The sequence below is a fragment of the Temnothorax americanus genome, unplaced genomic scaffold (assembly GCF_048541705.1).
Source record: "Temnothorax americanus isolate GAGA-0224 unplaced genomic scaffold, ASM4854170v1 Scaffold27, whole genome shotgun sequence".
NCBI classification, from domain to species: Eukaryota; Metazoa; Arthropoda; class Insecta; order Hymenoptera; family Formicidae; genus Temnothorax; species Temnothorax americanus.
Genome location: NW_027509411.1, coordinates 2,560,619 through 2,581,010, shown reverse-complemented (window position 1 = coordinate 2,581,010; position 20,392 = coordinate 2,560,619). Strand labels below are relative to the sequence as shown.

The following is a 20,392-nucleotide window of genomic DNA, read 5'->3' as shown; positions in this document are numbered from 1 at the left end:
TAACGCACACAAATCGTCAATTACGCGCTCTCGTGCAGGTGTCACGGTTCAAGGCTGGAACGATAATGCTGAACCTATGGTTGTGTTCCTAAAAACTTCAATCGCTAAACAATTTGCGGTGTCGATCGAAGCTCGCTCTATTTTTTTTATATATATAAAAAAGAAAAAGAAAGTCCGAAAAATTTCTTAGGCAGAGTTCGTCGAATTCTTAACTCCAAAACCCTTAAACAGCTTCTAATGCCGGGGTATCCGTCAACTCCCTGCACTGTAAACGAAAGAAGTCGAACAAAAGATATTTTTTTCCCAAATGTCGCTGCTCGAAATGTCCGTCGGGCGATAAGCGTGTTTGTCGGACGTCGTTTTAAACTTTAAACCATTAACCTGCGCGATTTTCTTCCTGTAGATTTATTAGGCGTGACTGCGAGGCAATCTACGGTGCACGGCGCACCGACAAAAATAACATACTGATTAGATAAATGTGGCGTATTGTTAGCGATGATACCGATGGGTGACCGTAAGTGAAAACGCGTGTCTGTACGTCGGAGATCTATACACTTCGTAAATATATTTTGTAACAGATAAACGCACGGAGAAAGGATATATATCAGATCGTTTGAATAATGATTAGGAGTAGAGATGACGGAACGATTGAGTGCTGCGAATGATAGTCTAAATTAGTACGAAGAAATTCTTAACGTCGTATTTTTAAACACTTATTTATCAATTTGATCTCTTGAACTGTTTAAGACACGTAAATTAATAAGCAATATTTCAAAAGATTTGGGCTATAAGTCACAAACCTTTAGAAAAACCTACGACACCTTATCGCGCGAGTTTTAATTATAATACCTTTATATTATTGTGTTTAAAATATTAATTTTGTATCGTAAAACAATGCACATGTCATAGAGTTAATTCGTGGCAGCTTACAATCAGTGATGTTCTTTGAACTCGTTATCTAAATCTGCTTTTCCACGAATAATTCGCCGTTTAGTATGCACGCGTGAACAATGCATAGCGAAAAGAATCGGTTAATAATTACATGTCAGCTAGCGTGTCACAAAACCAGGTAGAAAAGAGAGAGAGAGAGAGTGGGGAAAGAGTCTTACATAATAATGGCTTACAATTAAGCTAATAATCGAGGTCGTGCTCGTGATGACGTGTTAGTTTCAAATTTTCCAAGAAGCGACTAAGTTATCGCGTTGGATACTCGACTCGGCGACTCTCACCTGCCGATCCCACCGATTTCGGCTCCGATTTCTACGAATCCCGATTCGGCGTACACATCGTTCGCTCGTTTTATCGCTGAACGGTATTTTCTTATTCGAATAGGCTTGACAAATAAATGTTACTGCGCAAATTTGTACAAATTTTGAAAGGAATTGTCGTGATGTGTGTGGTAAGGATGTATAAACATTGGTATTTCGTGTAATTATGAAAAAAGAAGTATTTCAAATGAAGGGAAAAGCATGCAAGAAGTATAGAATGCACTTACAATTTTCCAAAATAATTTTGTATTATTAAACTAATTTAGAGTAGACACTAACTTTAAAATAAATATATTTTATTTTAATAACGAGAAAAGTGCTTGTTTCAGTAAAACTTGTAGGTATCTATATTAAAATACCAAAATAATTATTTTGCGATGGCTGTATTCATCATAAAAAATTTTTAATATACTAAAAATGGCTCGAATAAAAGAACTATGATTTTATAAAAATTTACATTTTGTGTCTTAAATTTTTCCTATTTAAGTATAATTTATCAAGTAATTTATTTAATTACTGTTTACCGAAATAATTTTTATAATGGTGTTCTGACTTTCTAGATTATTTTTCATCGCTTTATATAGTTTTTATCGTACCAACATTTTCTACGGCTTGGCAGAAGTACGCGAAGGTCTTTCTCGAAGCTGATATTTCTCGAGGTCTATTATACATAGGTATAAGAAGTCTGCCGCAGAAACTTTTAAAAGCAATTTCCGCCTTTTGAGGAAAACATATTCCAACCCTCGTAAGCGCAAGAAAATACGCATTTCTTTTTTAATAGCTTAAAATCGATTATTATCACAATAAATAAAAATTTATTTTATCTTTTGTATAAAACTAAATTTGGATATCAGAACTTGGATGTTAGATGTTATTCATAATTTAATATATTATAAGGTTTATTTTATACGATGATCATAAAAATCGATGAAATTAACGAAGATATTTTGATTGCATTTAATAGATCGTTCGGAAAAACAAAGGTGAAGAAAAAGAGAAAATATGATTTCCTTAATATGTTATCTGCATAAAACCGAAGAAAAACAGTTAAATCTGACAGGAAGCGAAGAGTTAACGCTCGTTAACCCGCCAATTAGAAGGTTTAGTTGAAGGCAGGGTTAAGTTTAGCGAGAGCAATACGTACGGGTCATATAAGACAAGAGGTGTCATCCTGCTCTCAGCACTAAGGAGGGAGGCACTTCTTGTTGTTTTCCCGTTTGCAGTTATTTATCTCTTCCGCAAGAAAGTCCGCACTAACGTAATTTTCTGAGCGACAATCTATAAATCCAAGTAAATAAATTTCCTGTACTTTCAAACACGTTCGCGTTGTATATTATCTGTCGTAAATTCTCTATTAATATATCAGGATTTTCATATATTTAAACAAGCTATTTCTGAAATAGGCCACCAAACTTATTGTGTTTCATCTTGAAATGTCGCACGGTTTGAGAACTCAGATTTAAAGAATTATAAATATTTCTTGTATCTACGGCAAAATTTTGCTCATGCATCGGGAAATTAAAAATTCATTCGCTTTTACCTCATATCAATTATTTATATAAAATAGCATTTTTCTAATTTATTGCTTTTCTTAGCAGTTTTTTTATTTCATAATCTATTCTTAATACGCAAATATCTCCTTCTTTTAATATTTCTTTTATTTGCGAGTGTCTACGTATTCATTGCTATGTCTACGGATTTCTTTTTCTTTTTGATGATATATAAATTATAAATAATTATGCAATTCGACGATGATCAGACCAGTATCGCACGCGGAAGTTTCCGACGTTCAGTCATTTTTTCCCTTTATTTTTGCCGTGCTTATATCTCAGTTTGCGAGAGGCGGGGCGCGGGTGAGTCATTCGCCGGCGATTTATGAATGAAAATCCACGCACGTGTCGCGTGCACGTTGACGTCGTCTCGTAGTGACGCCTCGCTACAATTATTCGCGATGGCTCATAAACACATCGATTGTGCCTTGCGCCCATGCGAGATAAATCGATACCAGGAAAAAAGGAGTGCATCGCGGAGTTGTGCACTTGCAACGTCGAGCCGCGCCGAAGGTTTCGCCTTCGCATTCCGGGAAGTCGACCGCTTCGCTGCGCCATCAAGGAGGAAAACTTGTTCAAGGTTCAAACTAGTTTTGTCTTTCTTTTAAAGTACTGAGAGTAATCTCGATTAAATACGAGTGCTACCTTGAATTCAAAAACTAATCATCTCTAACGAAACTCTTGGAAAATTTTTTAAATTACCTATACTCGACTTTTCCTTTCTACTTCTTTAAATCGTCCGCGTGGAATCACGTGGAATCAAAAGTACAGGGATTTATTTTAAATACAGAGAGTATAAAAAAGACAGAAACTACGACCTTTTTGTATCCGGAGGGAAATATTTTTTAACGTTTCGCATCGATTTATCGAAATCCTCGGTTGCTTTCCTTGTTGCAACACTTAGGCGCGCTCGATTTGTTTTATGGCGTCGATTGCGAAAGAGGAAACGACGCGTGTGTTGTGCCCTCTTCTACGGCAAAGCTGTAAGAACTTTTTGCGCGTAGCGAACTGGCGATCCGGTGTAGTCGACCTCGAAAGGAGGTCGATTCCGCAGAAAGATATCTTGCGTATGAATGACGTCAATTGGCTTAAACACTTTCCCCGCGAGAGAATGCTTCGAGTGAGCTCTGGACCTCTTCGCGTAATCTGGCGAACTTTCTCACATTCTCGAAGAAGTGCTTTGAGAATTTCTTATCTTGCGAACTGTCGTCCGGATATTGAAGTGTCCGCTGCAAATAACGCTTCGCTCTTAATGTACATTTAATGGACTGTTCATACGTAATAAGATTTATTACTACCTGTCTGCATGCTTTGACAAATTGCCATTTAACTGCATTAAGGAAATTTAGGAGCATCAGTAAGTAATAGACGTATGTACATTACTTAGAATCATTTTTTTTTCTGAGCGTATTTATGCACGGTACATTACCTAGAATTCATTTTTTTCATATTCCAACATTGTTTAATGATAAGACAATTGAATCTCGAATTAGGTATTGAATCTACTGATCTCATTCTTCGACGTACAGATTCTTTTAAGCGAGAGAGAGAGTTATATTCGTGTTACTTTGAAATCTTTTAATTCTTTCTCTCGGACAGTATATCGGTCGCATGAATAAGGTCGGAGAAGACAAGAAGCCGGCGTGTTTCTCACACGGCGCGCCGACCGAGCTGTCGCTCACAGTCTTGCGAGGCAATTTCTGCGCGATGCAAGGTCATAATGTCGTCGATAATACGTCGTCTATAATGTTAAGCGCGTCGCGATAATAACGCCTGCTAACTGCGCCTTGGTTTACCTGCTGGGCCGCCGACGAAGACGGCGGCGCGGCCGATTAACGTAATAATATTATTACCGTACGACGCGCATACACACACATACATACGCCGGATTATGGTAAGCCGCGCTCATGCGTCATACGCTCGGGATTATATCTGCTTATAATAACGTCAACCGAATGAGCCCGCCGTCTCTCTCTCTCTCTCTCTCTCTCTCTCTCTCTCTCTCTCTCTCTCTCTCTCTCTCACTCTCTCTCGTCGTTCCTAGCACGAACGAATACCGCTTTAATACCGCGAGACCACGCGACTCGCGATATTAGCGAGACATTAGGAACATAAGATAGAAATAAAACTCACCGTCGAGATACATGATCTGAAATATTTTCAAGAAAACGCAAAGGTTTTTTGGATATGCGTGGCTACGTGTAATTTACTTATATGTTTATCACTGAGAAAAACTTAGAATGCAAATATAATAGTCGCAGCTCACGAAACTAGACATCTGATTTGAATAATTTTGTTTAGATAGGGTAGATATAAAATTGTTTAGATAGGGAAAATCAAGGAATGTGTAGCGAAATTATTTCACTATAATGTTAGTTATTTAAGTGAAATTGACTTTTTGTCGACGACAAATGGCAATGTTAATTTAAAATTAACTAACACAACCGACGCATACGTATTTCATACATATTCCTACATTATCATTCACATTGTAGCGTTCTAAATTTTCCAACGTCACGTTTCTTGCTCCGGCGGCGATTTACTAATGAATATCTAATGCCGTCGTTTCCACATAATAATCCGTCGCGTTGAAACGACCGGCCATATTATTCGCTCTCTAATGGATTTCCCTTTGTACGTCACGAAAAACGCGATATAGAAGGAGATAAGATCTAGATCCTTTTGAAAGATCTGACGTTGCTGGATCGGGAGAGAACACTCTCGCAGGGAAGAGAAATAGGTGAATCGAGGGGGGTGTCGGGGACCGCGGTATGGTCCGCGGGCCCATAATTCAAAGCGAGCAGCTCTCTCGGGCATGATGGCATGATAAACTGGCCCGGCTATTCGGGGCGATGCGCTCGCGAGTTCGGGAGGTCATAGAACCCTGCGGGCCCTTTTTAAAGAGTGCGTTATGACGCGTGGGATAAACGTATCCAATTTCGTGGAACCATTGTCCACGCTCGAGACGGACATGATGGCCACAAAAACTACGAAGGCGACACAAAGGGCCGACCTGTCCGAATATCATTAAATAGATTAATGTTGAAAGCCGAACACACACGCGACGTGAGATGGGATTATATACGACGGAGATCTAATTATTCTACTGTGTCGCAGATGTGTCCAGAAATTACAAATGTTGAGAATTCTAATATTAGAACAATAAACTTGATCAAAGTAAAAATAATTCGTAAAATTTTAAAAAAAGGTTGCTTATTCTTTCAATTTTTTCAAGCCTTTTGCAATATTATATCTGTAATAATTAATAATGACTATAAATGTAATCAATTTTATAATTGAAAATTTTATAACCAGGATGAGATAAAAAATATGAGTTCCGATTATAGTACATTGGATTAAAAGTATATATTAATAATAAAACATAAAATAATATATTTATTTAAAAATGGTACGATAAATGGAATTGTTAAAGTTGCATTTTCCAAGAGTAATAATCAGCGCGTACTGTCTGTCGAGCGGCCGTTTCTGAGAGACAAAGGAGATAAAGCTGACACGCGTGACTGGAGATACAAGAGCAAAGTAGGTTCCTAAGAAATCTGGGGTAGAGAGAGATTCGATAAGAGGAAATAATAAACATGTATCTACCTTTGAGAGTTTGAAATTGGAAAGATTGACATTAAAGAATTCGAAAATGCAGAAATAAAGAAACGCGTAAAATTAGGTATTTATACGTTCATATTTAGCGTTAAATGCGACCGTTTCATATGACTTTTCGAGATAACAGATACGCGAATTTCATACGGAGGTAGATAAAATCAGATCGCCACTTAATTAAAACATTGTTCACATTACTGGTATAGAGAGAAAAAGGATGGCTAGTCGCGTCTTGAGGTCCAGCTCGCATTATGTATGCGATTATGTAGGTATTCCTCTCCAAAGTGAGGCTGTCGAAGAGTGCAACCCGTCGGAAATGCTTTCGTGCTTGCGTCATTGGTCAGGAATTCATGGACCGTTGTGCCCTCAAAGTGTTTTCTTCTTCTACGTTGGAGGTCCTTTTTTCATTCCATCTCCTTCGTCCTTAGGATATTTTCAAGAGCCTTTCAAATACGGAAGATCGATGAGATTCCTCCGAAACAGTAACGAAATAATTTTCCTTATACGCATAATTGTCGCGATAATTACTTTGTTTTCCAAATTTTGCTAAATTATTTTTTACAGTATGTCTACAACATATGTCTCATATAGAAATTAAAACTAATATAATCTTGGTAAACGCAGTTTTTGACGTAGAAATAAAGTGATATTTGGCTATCTCTGTCTTATTTAAAATTAATGTTATTAAAATTATATCGGTTTTAATCGTTTATTTACTGTTGCGACACCGATAATATCGTCGATAGCTTTTAATCTCGGCATTACATTACGATCATGTAGCACGGGAAATAAGACCGCGAAATCAAGAATGTTATGGAAAATAGTAGACTCACCGTAAAATACAATCTTGACAGATATTACGATAATTATAGTGTGATTTACTAACTATCCAATTACTCTACATTAGCGCCGTTGGCGTCAGCGAATCCAATCGATCATCCTTGGTGAAAAGTGAGTGATCGCGCAGCCTTGAACTAAAGCACATGGCTTCAACAGATTTCTGGTATCCTTTATATTGAAGGCTCGATTACACGCGTATTATTTGCGACAATAGGACGGAGGATAGTCGCCAGAAGAATAATGTGCGCTAGATTTTTTGCTAAGCTGCGCTATTATGCTAGATTTTTTGAATTTCGAGAAGCATTCTACACCGTGAAAATATCTTACTCATACGGTTAGTTGACATATAGGTGTAGCATATAGTTAGCACTCGTATAGATGCATCGTTCCTAGAAGCACGACGATCAAGTTTAATTGTCACGTGTGGAAGGCGATTATATTCTTTGCACCACAAACTATCTAAGCAAAAAACTAAATATTTGCGACTTTTTTTTAGCTAAAATTAAAATTAGTTAATACAAGTATTATTCAAAGTTGATTTGGTTTAACAACTTAATTATTTTAGTAATGAGTGAAATGAGAGGTATATATATGAAATAAAAATAACGCCTGATGAATTTTTCACAGTCGCATTTTAATTGTAAATGCAAAATTAAGAAATATTTTCTAGCAATTTTCTATCAGTTGCATTTCCCAAAATCTCTTGAGGGACGTGTGTTTTGCGAACTTGTGACAGCTTTGAGCTTGGGCGACACGACGAAATCTTGGCACGAGATTTCATCGGGATACAGACAAGGCCGTGGCGTGGCATGCCGCGCGGAATTTCCAAAATTACGCCGAACATACGACTCACTCTACAGTGTCGTTCACCTCCGATCGTGACTCTGCAGCATCGCGCACTCGACCAAGCCTTTGTTCTCAGGCTTTAGTGCTAAAAACAGTTGGACCGAACCACTCCAGTCTTATCTCGGTGTTTATTGAGTACCCGCGGGCCAGTTCGGAGTTACTTTGTTCGGCGTTACATGATTGCTGCGTAGAATCGGCTCTGAGAGCTAATCAGAAAGGCATTGATTGTTCCAGTTTTGACATTTCTATATGTAACTTGCAATTATAACTTTTATAATAAGAAGGCTTATCATCTATTTTTGTACAATTTTTCCGAAGTTTCTTGCTCTTTTTGTTTCCGACGATCTCGCTAAAAATAACTTAATTACTCGCGTTTTTTTTTTTTTAGCGAAATTGTAGAATATGTACATGTCTACAGAAGCTTGCGAGAGTTGCGAATCGCATCGCTACGACGGAAGGGCGGCGTGTGACCGACAACGAGTTACTGTTCTCAATGATAATCGTTAATCGAGGCTCAGGAAAGGCCAGACTTCAATTAAGCACCCTAGAATCAGTCTCAAGAACTCGTTGCGTTGAAATTATTTAAATGAAATTCAGAAAAGGGTTAGCAGGATGAAGTTTTATTATCCGTTCATTCTAATATACATATTATGCAACGTTCTTTAATTTTTTTTTTTTTTTTTATTAGTTCCTGTCATAAATTATTCGTATTAGTTACAATTGTTCTGCGTAGTGTTAGTGAATCTATTTGTTAATGCAATCCCGGGTACAGTCTTTTTAAATACAAACACGGCGACATAGAAAACAACAAAAATTAGTTGTATATGACAAAACATGTATTTTACATCCGGTGACTATCGTCGAAATATATTCGCGGAATGTTACCCGGTCGATACTACACAGGAAGTAGTCGGTGTATGTGACGCAACGATCTCGCGTTCAATTTTGCATTTCTCGGTAAGATGATTCGTTGTGTAACGACGAACTGTGAATCATATCGCGCCGCTGGCGCCAATCAGATGCCGGATATAACCGGGGACCGTCGGCCCGATTGCGGAAAGCGCGCGTTTTTCCACGCTTAATGCCAAAGCGGATCGGCAAATAGCTCTATCGCGTTTGGTAGCGGTTTGAGCGCGCGACAACGAGAGGCCCCAATGAAGTCATCCTTCGGTATCCCCCTATTGGTTCCGTGCCGGTCGGCGCGGCGCGCGGCGGTGCGCACGGTCCGCTCCCCTCGCGTCCCGCCACCCGCCACGCTGCACGGGCGAGGAGCGCCGAGCGCCGAGGACTCTCTGGCGCTGGCGGCTCCGGCTCCGACGCGCCATGTCCTCTCGAGACAGAGCCGAACGCGGCCGAGTGCGGCCGAAGCGGCGCGGCCGCGCGCGCGCGACCATGTGGCGGCGACGCGATGACAGAAGCGCTGTCAGTGTCACTGCGACTGTCGTCCGGCGTGGTGGTGCAGCGGGCCTCTCGGTCGCGTTCGCGGTTGGGATTTTTGATCTCTCTCTCTCTCTCACTTTTTTCCTCCTATATTTTTTCTCTCTCTATCTCTCTCTATCTCTTCATCTCGCCTCGCTCTGCCGTGCGCGGCCTATCGAATTCACCGCAAGGTCGGCGACGGTGGCGCGACGTTTCCCCGCGCACGCTCTCGCGCGTGACGTCAAGACGATTGTCAGAAACGCACGCGTACGAAACGTGCCACGCTTCGTTTTCTGTGAAAGGAAACGCGAGTTCAGTTCAGGTTAGGCCCCGTTGGGACAGACCGCGGTTTCACGAACAGGCACGAGGCCGTCCGTCGAGCTCTCCGTTTCGAGGTGAGTCGAAAAATCATTTCCATTTTAGGCTGTTGCGAAAAAAGATAGCTGGTTAGGCCGTAACGCCGCGCGCGTCCTTGCGCGGCTCCGCCGTTAATTGCGCTCTTTTAGCAGCGCGCTGATAATGATTTTCGTTCGAGACGGACTCTGCTGGTTTAACGAGCGGCTCTCGATCCCGCGGCGAGTTCAATCCGTTCGTAATCTGGCGCACTGCAGATTACGAATTGCGCGCGAGCCGTTTCTGTTGGAAAACCCCTCGAACGCGCGCGCGCGCGCGCGCGCATGTCGATCCTCGTCGGTGAAAAAAAATATAATTATTTCGCGCTTTTTTAGAGCGCTTATTATCGTCCCACGCTGTTTTGTCGCACTACATATTTTCTCCGCCGTTTCGCCGTTTGCACTTTAGACCCGGTTCGATTTCGTGCGCGTAACGTCGCTTTTTAGAGTAATTAAACAGCACGTATCTCCGCCTTGACCGTTCTTCACGCACAACTACCTCGTAAAGGCTTTGCGATCGTAGGTGAATAACAGCAATGTCGATCATTGTGAAAAAGGAGCAATTTATATGCAACAAAATACATTTAATTGATTAATACCGAGGTATGCGTAACGTATACCAGCGTTACACCGTATCTATGTATAAGCGGCGACTGCCCTGCGCGTTTTTGACGTTTCACGTCGGTTTTTAGCCGTTGCGCTTTGCACAGTTTTTTCGAGAGCAGATGAATTATATTAAATCGCATGCGGTCGCAATATTTATTAAACGATTTGCGATTCCGCGATATCGTTTGTTATCGATTTGAAGAAGAAAAGAAAATAACCTGAGTGACGACATCGCCGCGCTGATTGACGTCACATAATGCCAGATAATCGCAGCGCATAATGGCATATCTCGCATGCATCTGCTCGGCGAATCAAATGTTGCGTTTTAGTAAGTGGCACGATGCGAAATTGTCGCGCAACGACTTAATGAACTTGAGAAAACTGTCCCGGGGCAGCAGATTTTCCGTCGCTTCGAATCTCGCGACGCGACGGTTGCGGCAGATCTCGAAATCACATATATACCTACTGATCTAACGAGCGATCTTCCCGGGAAAATCCCAATCGCGTTGAACGCTCCGTGTTTTTCCGAATATCGCGCCAACATATAGCGCTCGCGCGGAGTTCCTTCCTGCGCCGGACTTGATAAAACAAAAATTAATAGTCATCGCATTCGTTGCGCAATCTAATATTAGCCTCTCGTTTCTTCTTGTTTTATAATGGTGCATTTTTCTCAGTTTCTCACTCGTTAAAAAAAACAGTGATACCTAGTATCCTTTTTTTCTATTCATATCTCATATCCAATTGTATTTCAGTTTCCGTCGTTTCAGTTTGCGTGAGATCGTGGATTTTCCTCTAATTGTAAGTGCAATATACTCCTCTGTCTGCATACGCTGCACTTTTACGCGCGCACGCAATATATATATAGGTATATAGACGGCCGGCGCGTCGTTGCGATGCATTCGAGACGCACACTACTCGCGCATACGCCCGTTATCATGTTTACATTCTTTGTTCTCGGCGTACCACTGGCATCGACACGTTCGCATCGTAGAAAGAAAAACCGTCCTTTCAACTCACGGAAACTCGCTATAAGCTTGCAACATACAACATATGCGCAAGTGGGACGTTATACGATGGAAATGATTTATTTCTCGTTAACTCCTCGAATTCTTCTTCCATTGAACACTATCAACGGAAAGTTTAATGACATCACGGGAAGAGTTATGATATCCCAGTATTAAGAATGTCCTTACGCGAGGTGAATTGAAAGTACGTGTATAATACAACAAAGTAAAATGGAAAATGACGTATTCATGCTCCGTTTGTCATTATCTCGTTTGTCATTATCCTCCATCGGGAGCTTTTGCGAGCGAGTTGCGAAATCGGGTATTAAGAAGGCAGGGTCTCTCGCGAGCGGAAGCGTTAAAAACAGCAAAAATGGAAGTAAAGATATAGAGGTTCCTTTGTTATCCAAGGTTGCGGCTCTCGCGGCCGCAGCGCTTTTTCCGGCGATCACATAGAACACGCTACTCTGACGTAGTTGCGTTATTATTTACCGCGTAATATCCAGCGGTATAATTATCCAACTGTGCGAAGGGCAGTAAAGAGAGAGAGAGAGAGAGAGAGAGAGAGAGAGAATGCGATAGACGCACAAGTAAATATTGCGCGGTGCTCGGTCCACGTCAATTTACTTGTTTACTGTGTTCATTGCGTAATCGCACGTTGCATTACATTAAAATAAATATAATCTTCGGTCACGAACGTGATCGATAAAAAGAAGTGATCCAATAAGAGGAGTGGTTTACGCCTGGGATAATTCCAACCTTTGTTTGTTACTACTTATTTACTACTACTTAAAAAGAATATTGCGATATTTTGTACGTAATAATAAGAGAAATAGAATCGTTATGATATATACAATCAAATATAGAATCAAAAGCCATACGGTCCAAGCTTAGATTTTTGACAGCCTTATATTAATTTACGTGTATATATATAGTAATACATACATTTTTATGTAACACGTGCATGGAAAGTGGCCCATTGCGCACGCTACGCGTGCGTGATAGACCACTTTCCACGCACTTGCAACATAACATAGGGTGTGCAAGTCGTGCGTAAAGATAAAAATTCCCGGGTGCGGAGTTGACGCACGAGCCGGCGTCAACTCCGCACCCGGGAATTTTCACCTTACAGCACTTGTTGCACAAATAACTATTTCCAACTTATTTAAAATATATACATGAAAATATTAATATAAGGCTGTCAAAGATCTAAGCTTTGACCGGTATGGCTTTTGATTCTAATTTGATTGTGTTTTATACATAGCAATTTCGTGTAGAGGAGAACGAAATAAAATATTTGAAAATGAGAGTTAGGAATAATGCAAAAATTAAAAATAATAAAATATTAATCTTAGAAATCATAAAAGTGAAACGTATCGGAATATTGTTTTGAAGAGTCGTAAAAAAGTGTTGAGAGAGCTCGTTTTCTTTTCCTCCGGAAAAATCTGAGTGCCTCTGGAAATTTACTGATATACATATACCTACTTCGTTAAGTTTTTCTATTAGCGTCATGAGTACGGTAATCTTTTCACGAACAACGATCATTATACAGGCGATATGTGTTTAGTGTTGGCGAAACCTGTGACAGGCTCGGCTGGTCAAACACGCGGATTGTTTATCACAACCTGGTTGCCACGTGTTTTCATATCAAGGCGAGATAAGCCTGGTTTTGAATGTCCATACCGCGTGTTCATAGAGCCTTCGGTCTGAATGGAACAAAAGCGAACCGGTTTTAACAAGATATTGTTGACTTCCCGATAAGAGAAATGCAAACTATATGCGTGTAAAAAAAGATTCCATATAATTTAATTTGCAATATCGATTGTATATTGATTTTTGTAGTTTATCGCATAATAAAATAAATCTTGAATTTATTGTCCGAGCAGGCTTAATCTTTTAACTTTATGTTTTTAACAGTTTAATTGTATCTAAATAATTACATTTATTTGGTTTTATCGAGGCTATTTTTCGGCATTTACATTAAAGATGTTTGTCGTTGTCGCAGCAGTATGAAATATCTCGAAAATAAAACCAGCTATCGTCGTGGCGGCACATCAGGCTTCTTAACGACGCGATACGAGGAAGCCGCATCCTGGAAATGTCCAGCGAGATAGACAAACAACTCCATCCAGCATGACGCGACCATTTTAAGCCTTCGCTTCTCTGCCAGTTTCTCCGATATATTAAAAACAACGCATAAATTACAACGGAGGAGAGTGCGCAGAAAGAAAATATATTTTATATTTAAAAAGATAAATTTATATATTTTTTAGATACATATTTTTTATGGAATATAAAAATTCTCTAAGAATATTAAAGATATTGTTGTGTGCATTAAAGATCTTATTACAATTGCTCTATTTTTTCAAATCAACTTGATAATTATTAAACCGAGACAGCCAATCTGAGTTAGATAAGCAATTTTTTACCGTATGTGTTAATGCAAAAGTATGCGAATGATCGGTCATTAATTCACGCCTCTTTCTGATATCTTGAAATTGAAGCGTTACACGCTTGCGGGAGATCTCTTGGCTCCGGTCCAAGTCGACGAATCCGCGAGTACCGGCGTCGACGACAAACGATCCTACACAGGTGTTAAACTTAGAACTCGAACTAATTAAGGCCCTCCAGACGGACGAGCGGCCGCGTAACAGGGAATTTCGCGCCTACTGGGAAAACTACTGATCGGGAGCAAAGTCACCGTCTCACTGATTCATTTTTTTTTTTTTTTTTAAGGAAGATTTAAGACTACAGATTATATACATAAATAATCGAAAGTTCTTCTGTTATCTGTTGTGAATATCAAATGACCGATTGTGTATATCATTAAAAAAATGCATATACAATTCTAAACATAAATATAACAATCATACAATCACGTGAAATTAATTAGTAATTATTTTAATTAAACATATTTATTTTTAAATAATTTTTACATCAATATCTCATTCTTTATTCGTAATCTAATCCAAATTGCGATCGATTATCTTTTGGAAACGATTCACGAGTTCGTATGAGGATTTTTTTTAGCGGTCAATGGTCCATGCACGTGAGATGCTAACGAAGCTGCAAAATGTTATTTCTCCCCCATCCCTACTTTTCTCTCTCTCTCCCTCGTCGCGTTCATCGCGGAGCGCACATACTCGAAATTCGAAGGTTATTTTTAGGATGAGTTTCGTCGTCGCGTAAGGCCAGCGACGAGCGGCGTCGGCGTCGGCGTCGGCGTCGCTTGCTCAGTGTTAAAGAGGCGTCGGTGGAGGACGCAGTGGTTGACGACAAACTCTACGACGAGTGAAAAGAAACGGGCGCACGAGGGTGGTGCGGTTACAAAGGAGGGGGTGCGAAACGAGATAGGAGGAACGAAGCGCACACCGACGCCCGAACGATCTTCCTACGAACGAACGATCGACTGAGATATCATTTATTCATTTATTTATTTCCGCTTTCCCAATCCCCGCTCTGTTATCCAATCCCCCTTTCCCCCCTTTCCCCGCTCTCCCTCCCTCGACTTCCCGTGTTCCCGTACGACGCATTATCTCTCACTATCTCACCGTCATAACTTTCGACGACACGAACAAACGAAACATTGAACGAATAACCGATCCCTCGAGCTATGGCAGCCACCGCCATGGACCCAGTCGACATTGCGAATATACTCGCGCAGGAATTGCTTTATCAGCAGGTAATCGTGAAAACCGATCTCCCGACCGCGATCTCCGAAATATCTTCACAAAGTAAAGCGTTATCGTAATTCTTTGTGCAAGTGTCCGAAAGATAAGCAGCGGAACGCATTGTTTCAGTATAAATACATTAGCCTTGTTCGCCGTTAACACATTGAATCTAATTTCATAAAACACTTCGCCTAAACTCGCTATAACATCTTAACTTTTTGCGCAATAAGTCAAAGATACTTTTAAACAAATTAATTTTAAACAAATACAAGATAAACTATACAATTTTTATTTATTCTGAACTTCTTGGGATATATATATGGGGTAGCTAATTATTTTACTTTTAAGACAAAATCTCCGCACATTTTCATTACTTAACTTAAATACCTTTTTCATTATCTAATATCATTCTGATCGACTCGTTACGGGTGATGAGAGAGAACTCGAAAAATATTTACCGAACTCCGATGTGGATACATTTTGACGGGGGGCGATATTCGATCTCATTGTGATCGCGTAGCGCGAATAAAGTGGCTCTTTGTCGACTTGAAAAGGGCTCCGAAGAGGCGAGGAGGTTCTTCGGAGAGACGATCGTTTCTGATCTGAAAATAAACGCGAGACGGCTGGCGCGCGCTTTGGAAGCGGGATGAGAAGAGAAGCGCTCTTCATTTACGGCGCTCGATTAATTGTGATCGCGAATTGTCGATCTCGCACGGCGGAAGAAGCTTTCGCCGAAAGATCCAGCCGATCCGTCACGGTTCGTTCGATCGCGAATAACGTGGCGGCAATTCTAATCGCGCAATTCCTGGTGAACTTGAAGGAGAGAAAGCTCGCCTTGGAGCGAGCGAGCGAAACGGTTCGGCTTATGCGGGATGATGATTGCGATGCGAACGAGCGGGGAATTGTGCAACATTGTGCAATATCGTTGGAAGTTCCACCCGCCACGGTGAAACTATCGCAAGTGTACCGAGAACCGTTTATGCCGACCGTTTGATTAATGAGCTTGGCGGGGATCGTCATAAAACATAAATCGGATCTAATTTGTGATTTATTGTCGGGTTCTGAGACGAAATTAATACATTCAGACTTTGTATTCGGAATCAGTCCGACATCTATAACGATCTCAGCTATTCTCGTCACATGGAAAAGTGAAAATCTATTTCGTGCGCTATCAGTCAATAATTTCCGAGATAATTTCTATAATTTTTAAGTGAGGAGAAATTGTTGAATATTTGCAACGCACTCATACTTGAGATTAGAAATATCGTTGTATCGACTTTTCACTTGAATTGTCTCTCAATTTATTTAAATTACGAGACGTATGACGCTAAATTTCTAACGTGCGGGGATTTTCTAAAAGCCTAAGCTAAAAAGATAACATGCTAAGGACTCAACAAAATTGCAAAATGTTTCAACCATTATTAGATCTATGCACGCGAAGGTTATTAATCTGCACATTTGCAACGTTTCCAACAAATATTGCCAATTAATCTGACGTTGGCACAGCTGCAAATTATAGTAGTAATTGTTATTTGAACCGATTTATTATAGTCCTCATATTTTCAAAAAAATAGGTATATAATAGCGGTATGATAGGATCAATCTATACTGAATTTTCAACATTCAATACATATATACATAGTGCATCCACAACCGAAATTTATATTCTGATAAGCGAGCAGTTGTAAGACCTATATATCGCGTCTCGGTTGATTTATATCTCGACCGCCGTATAAGCGCACGGTATCTCGGTCGCGATAGCATTGCGAGTGGTCACGAGCGTGCTTTCTGATGGGTTCGATCGCGTAATTACTAATTAGTCTATCGTCCTCGCTCTGGAAGCGACGTTCTAGGCGAGGATCTATTTTCCCGCGGTGTAGATTTACACGATATCGTGGCGATGCAATGTGATGTGATGCGACGCGATACGATACGACATGATACGATACGATGCGATGCGATGTGGACACGCTCGCTAACTCGCTTCCTCGCTTTTCCGTGCTTCTCTCGCCGCGTTTCGGAACGAATCGAGCGGGAACGACCGCGGTTATTATATGGACACTCGTTTCGCAATGATTTCTGGTGACTGATATCGCCCTTTGTTCGTAGACTCCGCAACGCGCGCTCAGGACAGATTAGTTAGAAAGAGAGAGAGAGAAAGAACAGCGAACACACATTTATTTATAGAATCGCGGACCGCGTGCGCGCGCCCGCCGTACGTGTCCGGCATACGTGTGCGTGCGTGCGTGTATGTCCGTCGTGTCGTCGCACGTGTGCGCATTGCACATATGTGGACGAGAACGAGCGTGCGAGCGAGCAACCGCATCGCAAAACGGAAGACGCGTGTGCATGCCAACATTGCTAACAGCCGTCGGCTTTGTGAAAAAAAGCGCGACGTCGCGCGCGGCGCGCGCTCGTTCTTGCTCCATCTTGCATTGCAGGAGGGAATTCCGTTGAAACGCGGGATAGAGCTAGCGATTCGCGAAATCCTGCGTAATTCGAATAAATGAATTTTTTTTCTTCGTTATATGCCCGCGGCAAGATTAGTTGATTAGTATATAATAACGAATATTAGTGTTATCGTACATCGATCTACATTAGCCGCCGCAAAACAAGTTTTTGCGGTATTCGCGATCAATTTGAAGCAGAGTCCTTCGTAGATGGAATTAGATTAGACGGAATTTTTTCCATTTTGTTTTAACGCGTCTAATGGCTTTCTAATTAAATTTTATCAATTAAAGTATCATCCGCGTAAGATTTATTAATTTAATAGTTTGAAGAACCTTTTTTTTTTTGCCTTATCGACGCGCCTTTTCAATTTTGTATTTGGATATTCTAAAAAAGGCACAAATACCCTTTTTTTCCTCTACTCGGGTATATACAGTATTTGTCGCATGATGTGCAGTGCGCGGAGTATTGAAACACGCTCGAACAAAGCTGCCAAAGGGGGGGTCGTCGCGCGTGGTGTGCGAATGTGATTCACGTTCGGACGAGGGAAGACTTGTCGACGCTGTATGATGCACGCGCATATAATGACTCGTTCGAACGAGCGATGTTCGAGTGATCCCGCGACAAACAATGCGGAGTAAGGTGAACGGCCCGAAGGCCGTCGTCGAGAATGGCCGGAAGCCCTCAGTTCGGCGATATAAGTCATAAATAAAACGCCATTTCTCCCTGCCGATAAATATCTTTTTATCAATTCTTTCTTTCATTTCTACAAATTTCTTTTTCACTTAAATTTCATTTCGAGTGGAAAATTAGATGATTCTCAGTTTGTCCCGCTATTGCTCTCCCCGGTCGCGTTAAAAGTTAGGGCCGATCTACAACACGTGGAGTAAGCCTGGAGTAAGGAGTAAGAGTAGGCGGGATTAAAAGCGTTATATGCCCGATCTACAATAGCTGTAGTAAGCTGTAGTAAGCCTCAAGATGTAAGAAATTGATCAATTACAGGCGAATGTGAGGAGAATAATCGACTGTGATTGGTCAATTTCTTACGGCTTGAGGCTTACTACAGCTTACTACAGCTATTGTAGATCGGGTTGGGTCTTGATTGGCCGAGCGTAAGTGTAAGAGTAAGAGTAAAAGTAAGAAATAAAATTAATTTATTTCGCTTATGCTCTTACGCCAGCTCTCTTAAACCGAAAATAGCCCTCTAGTAAGCCTCAAGATGTAAGAAATTGACCAGTCACAGTCGATTATTCTCCTCACATTCGCCTGTAATTGGTCAATTTCTTACGGCTTGAGGCTTACTATACAGCTTACTACAGCTATTCTTACCTATTCTTACTCCTTACTCCACACGCTTACTCCGTGTATTGTAGATGACGCTTTTACGGTTATCTTGTCGACGCCGCACCTATCGATCTCGTTGCGCGACATTTCACCGTTTCCATTTTCAGCGGAAAGCAAACAGCGCCCGCGATAAGTCGGGTTCGCTCTCGAGGATTCTCGAAATTCAACTTCCGATAATAACTCGGTCATTGCGATCATAACAGAATCCATTCCTGCGATCGTAAATTCTCCGCCGTGCCAAAACCGCAAGGTACCCACGCCGAAAGATGCCGCAATAAATTTAAGATCGTGACCCGCGGAGAGATCGAGGCAGTTGATCAAGATCTGAAAAGGCTTGGCTAGCGAATCAAAAAAATGATTGACGATTTTAATTGACAAGATGGTTTTGTCATGACAATTAACATCTTCGAAGATTCGCAACGTCGAACAATATTAACATAAATTATAAATCGTACGCGAAAATCGTGAAGGAATATAATTATTCAAATTATATTGTACTGCGTGTCTTATCGATCGCAGAACCGATAAAAGTTGATCTTTAAAAAACGAAATTGCGCAGTTTGATTAAGCACAAAAAATTACGATTCACGGACAATATATTATCTACCGTAATCGCATAAGATTTGCAATTTCCACTTTTTTGCTACGGTCTTAAACGTTCGTTTGAATTGTAATATTTCGATTCGCGGCGCGATATCGTCGTTTCGAAGCGCGCTAATGATCCAATAAATAATGGAACGTCGCCGATACCGAGAGAAAGAAACGGACACCGCGATCTCGGGGGATCGTTCGATCGATCGATCGATCGCCCCGGGCAATTTCTATATAAATTTCTAGGATCCCACCGTCGGCACTTTCTCGCACAGGATCGGAATTCCAGTGACCGTGACGCCGCTATACGCGCACGGACACGATTCGGTAACGCCTAAGTTTAACGCTCCGGACATTCCTGAGGTTCCCCGCGCGATGGGTGAAAGAGAAGCATGGTCGGGGTGGGTGGCCAAACACGACGACGGCCGAAATCGGCGAAGCCGTTGCCGAGCTGCGCTAAGTAATTTTAGCGATGACACTTAAAGACCGGCCTGTGCCTACGATATTTCCCTCGTCTCGCGGCGTGATCTCGTCGAAAGGAGGATGCACACATCGATCGATAATATATATATGCAAAATAATATTTCTCTAACATGGTTGATTTTGCCTCGCGTTTGAAACACGCGAGAAAACGTGATTACGAAAGTTTATAGGTACCTATCAGAACACCAATTGAAAATTGTTAATTGTTTTGCGTGCTGCTTGACTAGAATATTGATTAGATACTTCAAAATAGGGGACAGTTAAGCCAATTGCTTTTCTTCAATTAAAATCAAATCTGACAATGGAAGATATACA

General features: G+C 40.9%; 1 protein-coding gene across 3 annotated transcripts in view; it reads left to right on the top strand.

The window, feature by feature from the left end:
* The window catches only part of Kay (transcription factor kayak), a 33,480-nt gene that overhangs the window by 9,446 nt on the left and 3,642 nt on the right, over nt 1-20,392 (top strand). The window contains exon 1 of one of the 3 annotated variants that reach the window (XM_077409814.1): nt 14,773-15,222. The exons of the other annotated variants lie outside the window; for them this stretch is intronic. Within the exon in view, the coding sequence (XP_077265940.1) occupies nt 15,154-15,222 (69 nt within the window). The 5' untranslated portion in view covers nt 14,773-15,153. Of the gene's footprint in view, nt 1-14,772; nt 15,223-20,392 lie in introns of those variants that run through there. 3 annotated transcript variants of the gene reach the window in all.